Below are 13352 nucleotides of genomic sequence, written 5' to 3' on the forward strand. Positions count from 1 at the left end.
GCTGTCTCCTGCTTAGAAAGCTGTGTGTGCTCATGAAACTCCAAAATTTAGCAGAACAGCTTGCTGGCGTATGTGATTCTCTCTCCTGGAGAGAGATAATGTTAGATAATGAATGTTTTTTAATTAAGTTGTGTATGTCCAGGAAAACATGTTCCTGGAGTGCATTTTTACTTCAATGCTGTAATGATGGGTCATGATACAAAAATAACAAAAAGAAGATGATTTCAGTAGTAATTCTTACATGTCTTCTACCTGAGAAAAATCTGTCCTGGAAAATCTCAGGGAGGTACAAAGCTGAAAACACAACATTGTAGGAATTTAGTAAGAAATAATTCTCACAGCTTGGGTAAATTTACTAGTATAACTATAATTATCAGTATGACTCCAGCATTTTAATCTGTTCTCATTTAGGTTAACTCCTAATCAGACTTTTTTTTAAGTAGGTCTTTGAAGTTTCTTATGTTCTCTGCCAAAAAGAAGTCTAGTAAAGTATTAGCTCTCCTGCCCAGTAATTTCAACTGTAAGAACTCGTAGTGAATTACTCTTAAGGAGGCAAAACAATCCAATTTTGTGTCTTGGGAATTTTAAATTTCTTAGATTAATTTTGCTGAGACTTAGGGGGAAAAAATTTCTGGTTTTGCCAGCCCTCCATCTTTGTACTTTAGAAACAACCATTGTCTTTTGGAGCTGGTTTTATCAACAATAGCAGAAAAGAAGGGGGAAAAAATCCCAAACTTCAAGGAAATCTTTTCTGTCCAGGTCCCAGGGCTTCCCCATCAGGCGAGGATGTGGCAAGGACCGTGTGGTGGTGTCACCTCGCTGTGGGACGTTGTCTCCCAGCTAACAGGGCATGAGTGTAACAGAGCTTCAGCTGCACCCCGCCGCTGCTGCTGGCTTCTTGGGGGGGCAAAGGGAAAGCGCATATCATGCCCTCACAACATTTGCAAATGTGTCAAAGCTGGGCAGGAAGGGGCTGCTTCCTCTTTCAAGTCTTGCTAGGTACCAGAGTAAAAAAGCTGAATGACAGGAGCATTGAACTTGGCCAACAAAACATCAGGTGTGTGGATACCTTTGGCAAAATTACAAAGCGGAGCTGTCAGTGAGCCACCTTAAAACAAGAAGGCTTTTCTAAGAGTCTTCACCCAGTTGCTTATGTAATCCTGGTTCAAAAAATGCTGATCTGTCTTTGGGAAATCATGCTGAAGGACTTGGAAAAATGCACCTTCCCGTATTTCTTTTCACAACCCAGGCAGCAGGAAGCTTTTGTTTCTTAGCTTGTGCCTCTGGCCTAGTAACAGGGGATTCCCAGACTTCTGCTATTAAATAGATGTCAGTGTAACTGAGATGGCATTTTGGTTTTGCTTATGCTTTGGCTTGTATTTTTACATTCTTTTCCAATTATTAAAAAAAATCCACGGATAGTTTAATGTCTGATAGTCTGAACATAGCTGATGCTGGAGGATTACTCCTGTGCAGTTGTAAATACTGAGGCCAAAAGCATGCAGATATGCTTTCTGAAATAGCATGTATGGGGAGTAAGGGCCATGCCTTCAGAATATTTGCTTGTAGTGCTGAGGGAACAAAGTCAGGAGCCTGACTTTTGTGAATACCTGGCTGTCTCCTGCAGCAGGGACCTGAGTCATCGATGGACTGTGTTTTAGGAGGAGAAGGAAGATGTGTGGATTGGGGAGAGAGTGTTGATACTTTTCTTGTGCTCAACGACAGCTCCCCTTTACATGGAAAAGAGCAGTAATTTTTGGTGTAGAATGGGCAACCATTTTTTGCTATGGTTTTTGAAGCATGGGTGGAGCAGGTTTTTGTAGCATGCCCCTGTTGTGCTTGCTTGGAGCCATCGCTTTGTGGCCATTTTGCCTGTCGTGCGGTGCAGTGGGGGAGAGGGCCATGGGCCCATTGGTCCCATCACTGTCACGTCCCAGAGCAGCCGCACAGCCTGGTGTTTCTGCTTTGATAGAGAGGCTAGGAGGAGGAAAAGTTTCCATTTGTAAGGAGCCTCTCAGTTAAACTAACCTGTGTAGAGTGTTGTGTTGTTTTCTTTTTTAGCTAAAGCTTGATCTATAGATATTCAGACTGAAAGTTAAAATACTGTTTATTTTAAATGCTCTGACTTCTTGGCATCTCTTCTCCATTTGCTGTAGGGTAAAACTGTTGAGAGTCTGACCTCCTCGCAGGACTTTTGCCCACATGTGGAATTTTTTTGGTATTTGTTTATTTATCGAAGGGAGGACGCCGTGGTTTTTGCTGGTCTCTAATTTGAGAATAACTGTGGTTCTTGTGATGGAGCTTGAGCTGAGTGTAGGCAGGTGTTGGGCAAGCGTCCCAGCACAGGTCTGCCAGCCAGCACTCCTGTCAGTCCAGTCCTTCCTCGTTTTTTGGCAGGGATCACAAATTGCACAATATGGGCATTTATTTATTTTAACAAAAACTCACATGCTTAGGCTTGAACCAAGGTTTGGGCTGGTGTTTCAAGAAGCAAAAGGCCGCTGGGCCTTTCTGATGGTAGTTGTTTAAAGTTGTCGGCGAGCTCTCTCTGTGTGTGGTATGTTAGCTTTGTGGCAATGGCTTGGGACGCAGAGTTCGTCTCTAAAGGTAGATAGGTAATCGCTTTTGGCTGCTTCCTTCCCTTAGCTTTGGGTTTTGGGGTTTTTTTGTCAGCTGAGGCCTTCCTTGGAGGTAAAGCTGCTGTTTCGGTGGAGCTTTCCCCAGGAAACCAGTAATTAGGTAAGAGAAAGTGAGGAGGTTTTTCTACCAGGCCGCTAAAAGTGCAGTGCGTGGTGGAATTGCCAGCCTGCCCTGGCTCTCTCTCGGTGAGCTTTTGGCAAAGCTGTGGTGAGATCTGCTTGTTCACCGCCCTGAATGTGGGGATGGCACAGCTCCAGGGGGGTGACGTGTGCCAGGCAGGGCCCTGCTGCTCTGGAGTGTGGGCGCTTAGTGCTCCTGCCCTCCTGGTTAGTCGAGAGCAGTGCTCAGCTGCTCCTCTCACAGTAGGTGCATGGTTTTACTCTGGTAAGTGGAGGAAAATAACTTGCAAAGCTCTATAGAGGAAAAGAGACAGCTTGATTAGAGATGTTGCCTTAAAAACAAGTAATTTTTTACTCCACCAGGAGGATGAGTTTTATATATTATACAAAAGTGGATGATTGAGTTGTTCCACCCCACGCTTTCTTCCTAAAATTTCTTCTTGTTGCTGTTCTTGGTGCAAAACCCCATGTGGTGGCAGCATTCAGAGGTGTATGGGGATTGCCATGACCCTGAGGGGTTTGGGGCGCCTCTATCACTAACTACTCAATGTGGATCTCGATGTCCTAGGACATGAAACACTGGAGACTGCTGACACCTTTTGACAGCGAGGTTTCCTAAAGATGAGCTGATAGTAGTATCTGTGCATAAGGGTTTGAAGACACTTTGGCTCAAAACTGAACATTAGAGGTCATCCTTCCCTCTAGTTTTCTATTTTTGGTGTGCAGCAGTGGGGGAAGAGAAACATTCCTCAACTCATAAAAGTAAGGAGGAGAATGTTAGTCCTAAAAGTCTTCTTTAAACTTGTATACTAAAACCAACTGGGTTTCAGTTTGACTGTTTCCCTTCCGTTACGGTTGAAGGGAAAGCGCACATTTCTCACAACATAAGTAGTTCCCTGCTTTTCATTGCATACTTGTTTGTTTTCTGTGTATATAGTAACACATAAAAAGTTATATATACGTGTCTATACATACATACATGTATCTTTATGTATCTTTAAACCAGGTGCAAAATGACTGCTCAAGTAACACTGGAGGATGCCTTGTCCAATGTGGATCTCTTGGAAGAATTACCATTGCCAGATCAGCAACCATGTATTGAGCCCCCGCCATCATCTCTGCTTTACCAGGTACGTTGTTCATTGTAGGAAAAATTTCCATTTCCCATTGCTGTTAAGAAAAACAGTATGTGCTTTTCAAAAAAAACCAAACCCAAAACAAAACCAAAAATTGTTTATGTTTGCAATATATATAAAAATTATTTTTTCCTACTGAAGATTTAATTGTATATTTTGCTTTCTCTGCAGCCAAACTTCAACACTAATTTTGAAGACAGAAATGCATTTGTCACTGGCATTGCAAGATACATCGAGCAAGCTACAGTCCATTCGAGCATGGTAAATAGATGTTCAGATATATAGTTTTGTATTACTTAGAATAAAAGGAGAGGAACTTGTCTTCTTGCAGTTCATTATAAGAATTGTGGTCTCAGAAAACCAGAAACCAGGTTATCTATAACACTTCCAAGAGGCAGTAAGATGAAAAAGTGTGTGGCTTTTCTTTTTTCGTACATGTACTTCTTGATAATTTTAAAATTGTCTTTCTTCTTGATCAACCAATGTTGCTCAAAAGTTTCCTGCTTTCATTGCATATTTTTCCAGTATTCTGAGGTGAGTTAGTTGTATTGACAGCTAGCTTCTGTAGCTTGAATGAAAAATTACTTTCCATCCTCCCAAATTTCCACTATTTCTCTGTCAGTTTAGTGGTGTTGAAGGGTTTTTGCTGGCTTCCTCACTGAGGGAGTGTATGTTAGTGGTTTATTGGCCTGCTTTTGTGTAAGGTATTCTGTGGTTTTTAACAGTTCCACAACAGAAGATAAGACTTTATGCTAGTAACTCAGTCTCTTCTTATGGTGTAGCTGTTTTGGGATACAAAAAAACTTGCAGGCTGCAAATGCTGGTCTGTACTGAACTTGTTGTCGTTTCATGGCACTCTTGGAAAATGAGGAATAATACATCTTGTAATTCTAGAGGCCAGTTCACAAACAGTGAAATGGGCAGATTAAGCACCTGATTACATGCTGCTGAAAAGTATGTAAATTTACACCAATCCTTAACTTGTTTTGATTGTTTGGATGTTGTTGGACTTCTTTGACCTGTAAAAAAGAGTATTGCTCTGCACGTGTTGACTCTTCTTCATCCTCGACCATTTGACCTGCAGTGCCTTAGTTTAAAAAGAAAAACAAACACCACCCCACTACTCTCCCCCCTCAGATTAGCATTTTTATTTGTATTTATAGATCACAGTGTCTTTAGTTTTGGGAAGAAAGAACAACACAAAAAACAATCTGATCTGGGGAGATAATAATTTTTGTTATTAGGTAAGCATAATTGCTGCAGTTGTTGATTAGTGATCTGATAGGTATTTGTTGGCTTAAGTGGTATGAAGATGATGATGTGAACTCCCTCAGAATTAGGTTGGGTGCTAAAACAGGTAACTGAGAATAAATGGAATTTTTTTAGCTGTTGAATTATAGACAAGATGGAAGTCAGTAGCTGGTCAGCTCTGATACATGTAATATGCCAGCTGAGCCCATGAATTATGGTAATGTTATTTAACATACATACAGCTTGCAATATATGTGTGTTTGTACATATCTGTTCTGATACGAGATAGGTTTGTTTGGACAAAGGTTTGGAATGAGGGAAGACAAGTGGATTTAACCCTTTTGTATTGCAATGCCTAATTATACTGAGTGTCTTTCTTACAGAATGAAATGCTAGAAGAAGGTCAGGAATATGCAGTCATGTTATACACATGGAGAAGCTGCTCAAGAGCCATTCCTCAGGTAAAGGATGAAAATTAAACTGTCATGCAACACGTGAACTTCTGTCTTGTTTTGGTGTGGAGTTGCACAGATAGAGCTTTGTTAATGAGCTCTGAAATTTAGTCTGCTTTGACTCCTGAATTATTAAGTTGGGCATGCCATAGAGTAGTGTCTTTTAGCACTTGAGGTCCAGTTGGACTCTTTTTTTTTTTTTTTTTTCTTTTGATAAAGCATCTATAGGAATATCTCATGGGCTTTGTGTCAGTCTTACTGATGGGTTCAAGAGTAGTACAGTGGTAATGTGCTCTAGAAGGAACACCTTTGATTGTTGGATCTGTTTGAGGTCAGAATTTCATTCAAGACAACAGACTCTTCCCACTCCCCAACTCAATTTTTAAATTCAGAACAGGTTTAACAAATAGCATAGCATGTAACAACTAACATTCTGGTTAAACATTTAAGTTTCTAGACGTCCTAGGTAGTCATTTTCTAAATGTCAGAGCTAGTGTTTTCTTGATCTGTACACAAAAATAAACCCCTGTGAATAGGTGACAAGTCAGCCTCAAGTGTCTGGGAATGGTTGTACAGGCATGGGGCGGGAAGAATACTAAGATGCATCAGAAAACTGAACAAAATTATAACCATGAGTTGACACCTGCCTGCTTTATAGGGACTTTGTAATGCAATTATTTTTGTACTGAAATGCAAGGAAAGCTTATCCTGTGGTTTAAATATTTAGAATGGAAGTCAGGTAGTCTTAATTTCTAGTTCTGGCTCTGTTTTAGTGCATGATTTTGAGCAAGTGGCTTAATGTGGAACGAGTATTGTCCTAACCATAAAGAGGTGTTTGACAACTAAATTATTTGCTGTGAGGTAATAGAAATTTTTTTTTTTCTTTTTTACACACAGTTAAGCTTAGTAGACTAGCATAATATTACCAAACCCAGAAATTTGTTCCTTACGTTTGTGTCTTTAGGATGATAATGCATTTTCTCAGGATCTTCGTTTCCGAGGCTTTATCAGGGAAAGTTCCAAGTGTAATGATCTCTTTAATTATCCTCAGGTCAAGTGCAATGAACAGCCTAACAGAGTAGAAATTTATGAGAAAACTGTGGAAGTTCTGGAGCCAGAAGTCACCAAGCTGATGAATTTTATGTATTTTCAGGTAAAAGGAATGGAAACAAAATTTGTCAGTAGGCTTGTATTTTTACATTCCTATTTTGTATGCCTGATACTGTGTGCTCAGATACTGAACCTAGGCATTATACTTTCAAAAAAAACCCCATATTGTCTCACAGAAGGGTAGAATTTCTAATGCCTATCTTAAAAACTTCAGGCAATCTCCATTAAGACTTTGGGCATAAAATCAAAGGTCCCTACATAGCACATGGGGACAAAGATCTGGCACTTTAGGAAGACAGGAAATAGAAATGTAATATGTTTCAGATGTATACATAAAGCATCTCGGAACAGAAACCATTTGTTGGGAGTGAGGGATCCACAAGTCTGGACACCAGAGCAGCAGGTGCAACTTTGCTATGGAAATCCATAATGGAGGCAAGCTAACCCAGTTGTTGTGACCTGCCAGCCCCTCGAGCTACATGGGCACTGGAGAATAGCAGTCTGTCTTGCTTTTGCTTCCCATGCTGGCAGCTTGCCATTTGGTTCAATGGACTGAGGATGTTTCCAGGCATTATTTGGAGGGAGCTGGAGTAGCTAGAGCCTGCAAGCTCCAGAGCACACAGGAAGAGGAGACTGAATGAAATGTAATATTTCCTGTCGTCTTTCCCAACTGGCAGAACTTACTGAGTACAAACAATCTCCTTTCGTTGAAGGAGATTAGTGCTCTAAAGTCAGAACAGATTCCTCCTTACGTTCAAAGTTGCTGTCTTGTTTGTGCTTGTAATCTCCATCTCAGATGGCCCTGATGTGCACTTGGAAATAAGCCCTCAAATAAACTAAACATGTGCCAGGGTGATTTTGAGAGTTGGCATGAACAGTGTGTGGTGGATTTTTTGTTTTAAGGGAACATACTTATAATCTGCCTTTTAATGCATATACACTCCCTCACTAAAGAGCATGAAATCACTTGTTTCAAAGGGATTTTAAAGTTTTATGACTTTTATCTGCAAAGAAGAACCTTGGGTCTTGTGCCAGGCAAGCTCTGTGGCAAAAATTACTGGTGACACTTGTAGCACACAGCAAATACACAGAGGTGGAGCTGGAAAGTCTGTGCTGATGCTTTGTTAGCCTTGCATGCTTTAAACATTTTTCTGCTTCAGTGGCTCTCTTCACTGGACCAGCTCCAGTTACCCGATGAAACTTTTTTCCTGGAAATGTCATGCCTTTTACTCCCTGTTTCTTCTGGTTTTTTTTCACCATTAGAGAAATGCAATTGAACGATTTTGTGGGGAGGTAAGACGCTTGTGCCATGCGGAGAGGAGGAAGGACTTTGTGTCTGAAGCATATCTGATCACGCTTGGCAAATTCATCAACATGTTTGCAGTATTGGATGAGCTGAAAAATATGAAGTGCAGCGTGAAGAACGACCATTCAGCCTATAAGCGGTGAGTGGTAAGAAGCACCAGGACCCGGGTTTCTGCTGCCAGGATACAGGCCTCCCGCAAGATGGCAGCAGTTGCTCTTTTTCTGACAGCTTTCTCTTCAGAAGTAGTCCCTTCACACGTGGGCCAGATTACCTCAAAACTAGGGATGCATTGACTGCAGTTAGGCTATTTTCTTTACTCTGTTCTTCCAGCAACAAAAGGATCTTCTGCCTTTTAATGCCAAGCTGTCAAATACTTCTGTCTTGGTGTATGCTAAACGTACTTTGCTCAGTAAAGCTTTTCTTTTTACATTTGAGAGGGAACTATCTCTCTGGTCGCTTGTGCCTATCCCTTCCCATCCTTGGTGTTTGTCACCGAGTTGTTAACTCTTGTTCTTAAGACATTTCAGCTGTACTGTTCAAGGTTGTCGTGACCACAGGTGTAGGGGAGGAGGGTGGGATATCAGTGGCCAAGTTTTGTGCTTGAGCTGCTAGATAGTATCGGGTATCTTTTGTCGAACACGACGGTCAGAGCAGCAGGGGAAGACAGTCTTTATGCCACCTGTAGCATCTGTGGTCTTTCATAAAGAGAACCATTCAGGCGGTGATTAGCCAGTTTTATCTATGCTGCTTCCATTTACATGAGATTTAATTTCTGCCTCTACCTTTTGTAGTTGTTGTTGTTGTGCATGGAGACCATTTAACTTACTTGGTTTGGGGTTGTGGTTTTTTTTTTTTCTTTGCAGGCCTGCTTCGAGGACAAACTCTGTTTTCTGGGAAGGCTGACTTCCTGGGTTGTTGCATGGCTTGGGTCTATAGAGCCATTGCTGCCCTCATCAGCTGAGGGATATACCCAGCGTTTGTTGGGTTGGATTGGATTGGATCTTTTAACTAGAGTGCAGTGGGGGATTTGGGATTGGAAGACAGTTAATTTGGGATAAATTAAGTCCATATCTCTCTTATAGTGAACTTTCACCGTTCTTTTCAGCTATTTTCCTAAAAAGCCTTTCCTTTATCTCTTATGAAACAGGCTCTTCACACAGATTTGTTGAGTCCATAGCCTGTGTTTGGATAAGTCACATTTATAAAGCTGTGGCAAAAAAGTACTGTCTCTGTCTGCCAAGTTCTCTTTTTGCTGGATTCATGAGTTTGGAGGTGGGAGATGCAATGAGGTTGACAATCCTGTATGAGCAGTGAATGATACGCCATTGTACTTGCACTTAAAGATCTGCTGACACCTTACAGTTCCTCTGGCAGATTTGGGGACGAGTGTCTTTCTGTTGAGAGGGGACAGATCTGCTTACAAGCAGTCCTGCTGAGGGGAAATACTGGTTTTTCTTCTGTTTTCAAAGAGCTGCTCAGTTCCTGAGGAAAATGGCAGATCCTCAGTCCATTCAAGAATCCCAGAACCTCTCCATGTTTCTTGCCAACCACAACAAGATCACACAAGTAAGCTTTGTCTTTTTGCTAAGTACCTAATGCTTTACAAAACTCTTAAAATAAAACTCTTACAGTTTTGTAGTAACTGTTGATCCCCAGGGAGTATATAGTTGACTAATACCCTTTTCTTCTTTTTTTCCCAGTCTTTACAGCAGCAGTTGGAGGTGATCGTTGGCTATGAAGAGCTGCTTGCGGATATTGTGAATTTGTGTGTGGACTATTATGAAAACAAAATGTATCTAACACCCAGTGAGAAACATATGCTTTTGAAAGTAGGTTTCTTTTTGGTACAAAATTTAAAAAGAATGGTTGTGGCAGGACACAGACATTTGAATTCTTGTTTGTTTGGGTTTTTGGTTTGTGGTTTTTGTTTTTTTTTTAAATGGAACAAAATTAATAAAAGAACTCAAATGATTCCTTTTTCTTTTTTTTTTCTATCTCCATTGTCTTTTTATGTTATTACATGCTAAATCTGTTTAGAAAGTTTCTAATCCATTTTTGCTTTGAAGTTGAAGTTGACCTAATGGAACGGCAGCCTTGTTAGGAAACCAGTTCCATGGTATTGTGTCTCTATGAAGTATAATGACAGCAGAAAGGAACTACTACGTTTTGGTTTTAGATATGTGGCAAGTTTGTATAAAAGGCTTTTGGAGATATTGAAGTGTTTTTGGTGTATAAAAGATTTCAGGGAAGAAGCAGCTTAAAATTAGGGTTTATAAGTAGATTAGCTGGTATATGTACATGTAATAAGAGGGTGCTGGGCAACATGAAGTAATGTTATCAGCTGCGTGTCTTGCAATGGAAGAAGAGGTATAGAGTTAGAATTGAAAATCTGCCTCATGAAAAATGTTTTGAGTCCCTTCAGTGCTTAACTTCTGAAGAGCTCTGTTTATTAAGAACAAACTAAAGCATCGTGAAACAGTACATGAACTCTAGAACATTTGCATTCTGTCTGCAGGAATGTGCAACATGTCTTTCAAATTTAGGCCTTTGGTTAATTCACGCTTAGAACACATTAAGTTGCTGATGCTCAGCTCTTGCTGTTGTAAATATGCAATTATAACTTTATGTTAATGAATAACTCGGACAAAATTCAATGAGATTTTTTTTGGATGCTTCTGAGCTCTTGAGTGTATAATTCAGAGATGTGCTGAAAGCCATAAAAAGCAATAGCTCAGAGATGTTCGATCTAAACTTCTGTTACAGATCAGTTTGCACAGAATTTTAATAAAATGGAAGTGAAAAAACCTGTCTAAAACCAGCCAGACTCTAGTTTCAGTGAGATTTTTTTGTATGCTAAACCTTTATACAAACAAGTAGCATCTTTTAAGGATAACTGATCAGGTTAATGTTAATGTAAAAACTACTAATATACATATAATAAAAGAATACTACAGAAATCTATGTATTTGAAAATATATCCTGTTTGAAGGAGGGTGGGTGTTTCAGGACTGTATTTTTAAAGTATTACTTTTTTTTTTATATGAAGAATGGTTTTACTGCAGCAGGTTTTTATCTCTGAAGTCCTTTTGCAGAGAAGTTTCGTTTTTTTCTTTTTCAGGTTATGGGCTTTGGATTGTACCTGATGGATGGAAGTGTCAGTAACATCTATAAGCTGGATGCGAAGAAAAGGATAAATTTAGCCAAGATAGACAAGTTCTTCAAGGTTGGTTAAGAGGTGTTTCTTAATACATGATTTTAAGAGTCATTTATCTTGCATTTTAAATATAATTAAATAGAATAAGGATCACTTTGGACTTTCATATGGGTAAAAAATTGTTTCCTTTCACTAAGATTTCTGGTTAATAATTTATCTAATTTGATTTGTTCCTTGTGTACAGCAATTGCAGGTTGTCCCACTGTTTGGTGACATGCAGATTGAACTTGCAAGATATATTAAGACCAGTGCCCATTATGAGGAAAATAAATCCAGGTAAGGGGGAGAAGGAAACAAAGAGGGGAGGGTCTGGGCTCGGGGAAAGTCAGACCCTCGGAGTGTATTTTCATAATCACCCATTAGTCTGTGGGCCTGTGGTAATTACTTCAATAGGATTTTTGCCTCGGTCTACTTTTTGGTGTGGGTATTTTACTATTAATGTACTTCATGTAATAAATACAACTGAAGAAGCAGGTTGTTTAAAGACCTTTCTATGCTGCTGAGCTCATTCTTGCATCTGTGACATTTCTTATCACCTGGGTTGGAGGAAACGAATTTTATCTTATACTAATTTCATTTTTATTTTTTCCTTTAAATATGAAACTTTCTTTAAAAGAAATGAAGGAATTACTAAGCAAGGTGAGCAGTAGTAGTGCATGGGTAAATAGGCATGTTTATATTGTATATGGAGCAGCAACTTAGCTTGTCTCCCCTCTCTTTTTTTTTTTTTTTTGGCTAGGTGTGCAGCACAGCAAAATGGCTGGAAAATGTAGCCAGTTTTTACATAAATGGTTCCCTTGTTTATGGTTATTGCTTTGTTTTAGTGAACGTTTCTGTGCTCCTCCAAGACCTTCCCTCCATGCAGTTACATGAATTTAGAATGTAGTGCTTTGCATTTTAATTTCTGCAGAAAAAAACATAACCTGCATGTAATTGCTGAAAGAAAATCAACAGTAGTGGGCCTACTGAGCTACTAAAAATATGAGCCTACTTAACATGACATTCTTGGTAGCATGTCTTCTGTGTCCCTCTTGATAACATGTTAATAATGCCTTTTTTTTTTTTTATAGTTGGGAGCATACTGTAGGCTCTTCATAGTTAAACAAGAATAACAAAAAACAATGTGAAGGTAGCCGGATATATCTTACAGCCTTTACCTATACTTCTGCCCTGCCTTTCAATACTTTTCAGTTCTGTCCCTAAGTGTATGCTCCTGAAGAGAAATGCTGGTTTGCATTTCATAGCAGTAGCCTTTAGAAAAGAAAAGAAAAGGAAAAAGCTTTTTTTAAGACTTAGAAGAAGTGCTGTTTGGACTCAGAAGAGCAATCCATCACTAATGGCTTGTGCAGGGTCAGAGGTAGAGGTGTGAAGAGAGGAAAGGCCTCAGAGGATAAGGAAGATTTTTAAAAGAAATTATGCATTGTGGTTGGTTCTTTGCAGTATCAGTTGTACTATTTATTGTCTAAACTGATTTAGGTGGATTTTTTTGTTGTCTGAAACAGATGGACATGCACATCTTCCAGCAGCAGTCCCCAGTACAATATATGTGAGCAGATGATCCAAATCAGAGAAGACCATATGCGTTTCATATCAGAACTGGCTCGATACAGCAACAGTGAGGTGTGTGGAATTAGAGCTATTCATGGAAATTTCGTGTCACTGTTAAATATCTGAAGAGCAGTAAACCTCAGGCTAGGTAAATGACAAAGCTTGATCATCTGAATCAGGAAGAGCTGGCTGCAGGACTACTACCCAGTTTCTGCATGATATTTACACTATTTAAATTTAAAATAATAATGATAATCATACAAACTGCAGTATTATTCTGCTTGTATGTGTATATATCTATATCTATCTTTACCTATCTAGGATAATATCCTAGAACTTTTGGCATGTCTCTTTTGAAATAGGTTGTCTAGCCCTTACTCCAAATGGGTGCTCATAGCAGTTTAAATGAAACAAAAAGCTAAGAGGTTAGCTAAAAAAAAAAAATTTAAAAAAAATAAAAGAATGCATATGTATAGCTATATAGAATCTGTAACATATATATGAGATATATATATATATATATATATATAATCAGTGTCTTGAATTCGTCTGCAACAATGTTTTGGTGATTAGGGA

The 13352-nt window shown here is 39.4% G+C and overlaps 1 protein-coding gene across 2 annotated transcripts in view; it reads left to right on the forward strand.

Annotated features, from left to right (window-relative positions):
• The window catches only part of CYFIP1 (cytoplasmic FMR1 interacting protein 1), an 84219-nt gene that overhangs the window by 21138 nt on the left and 49729 nt on the right, over positions 1 to 13352 (forward strand). For both annotated transcript variants that reach the window (XM_074814986.1, XM_074814985.1), the window contains exons 2-11: positions 3766 to 3889; positions 4067 to 4156; positions 5530 to 5607; positions 6650 to 6751; positions 7972 to 8153; positions 9484 to 9580; positions 9715 to 9843; positions 11133 to 11237; positions 11413 to 11504; positions 12731 to 12848. In XM_074814986.1, coding sequence (XP_074671087.1) covers positions 3766 to 3889; positions 4067 to 4156; positions 5530 to 5607; positions 6650 to 6751; positions 7972 to 8153; positions 9484 to 9580; positions 9715 to 9843; positions 11133 to 11237; positions 11413 to 11504; positions 12731 to 12848 — 1117 coding nt within the window. The remainder of the gene's footprint in view (positions 1 to 3765; positions 3890 to 4066; positions 4157 to 5529; positions 5608 to 6649; positions 6752 to 7971; positions 8154 to 9483; positions 9581 to 9714; positions 9844 to 11132; positions 11238 to 11412; positions 11505 to 12730; positions 12849 to 13352) is intronic.

This window comes from Strix aluco, chromosome 2 (assembly GCF_031877795.1).
Source record: "Strix aluco isolate bStrAlu1 chromosome 2, bStrAlu1.hap1, whole genome shotgun sequence".
In the NCBI taxonomy this organism is placed as follows: domain Eukaryota; kingdom Metazoa; phylum Chordata; class Aves; order Strigiformes; family Strigidae; genus Strix; species Strix aluco.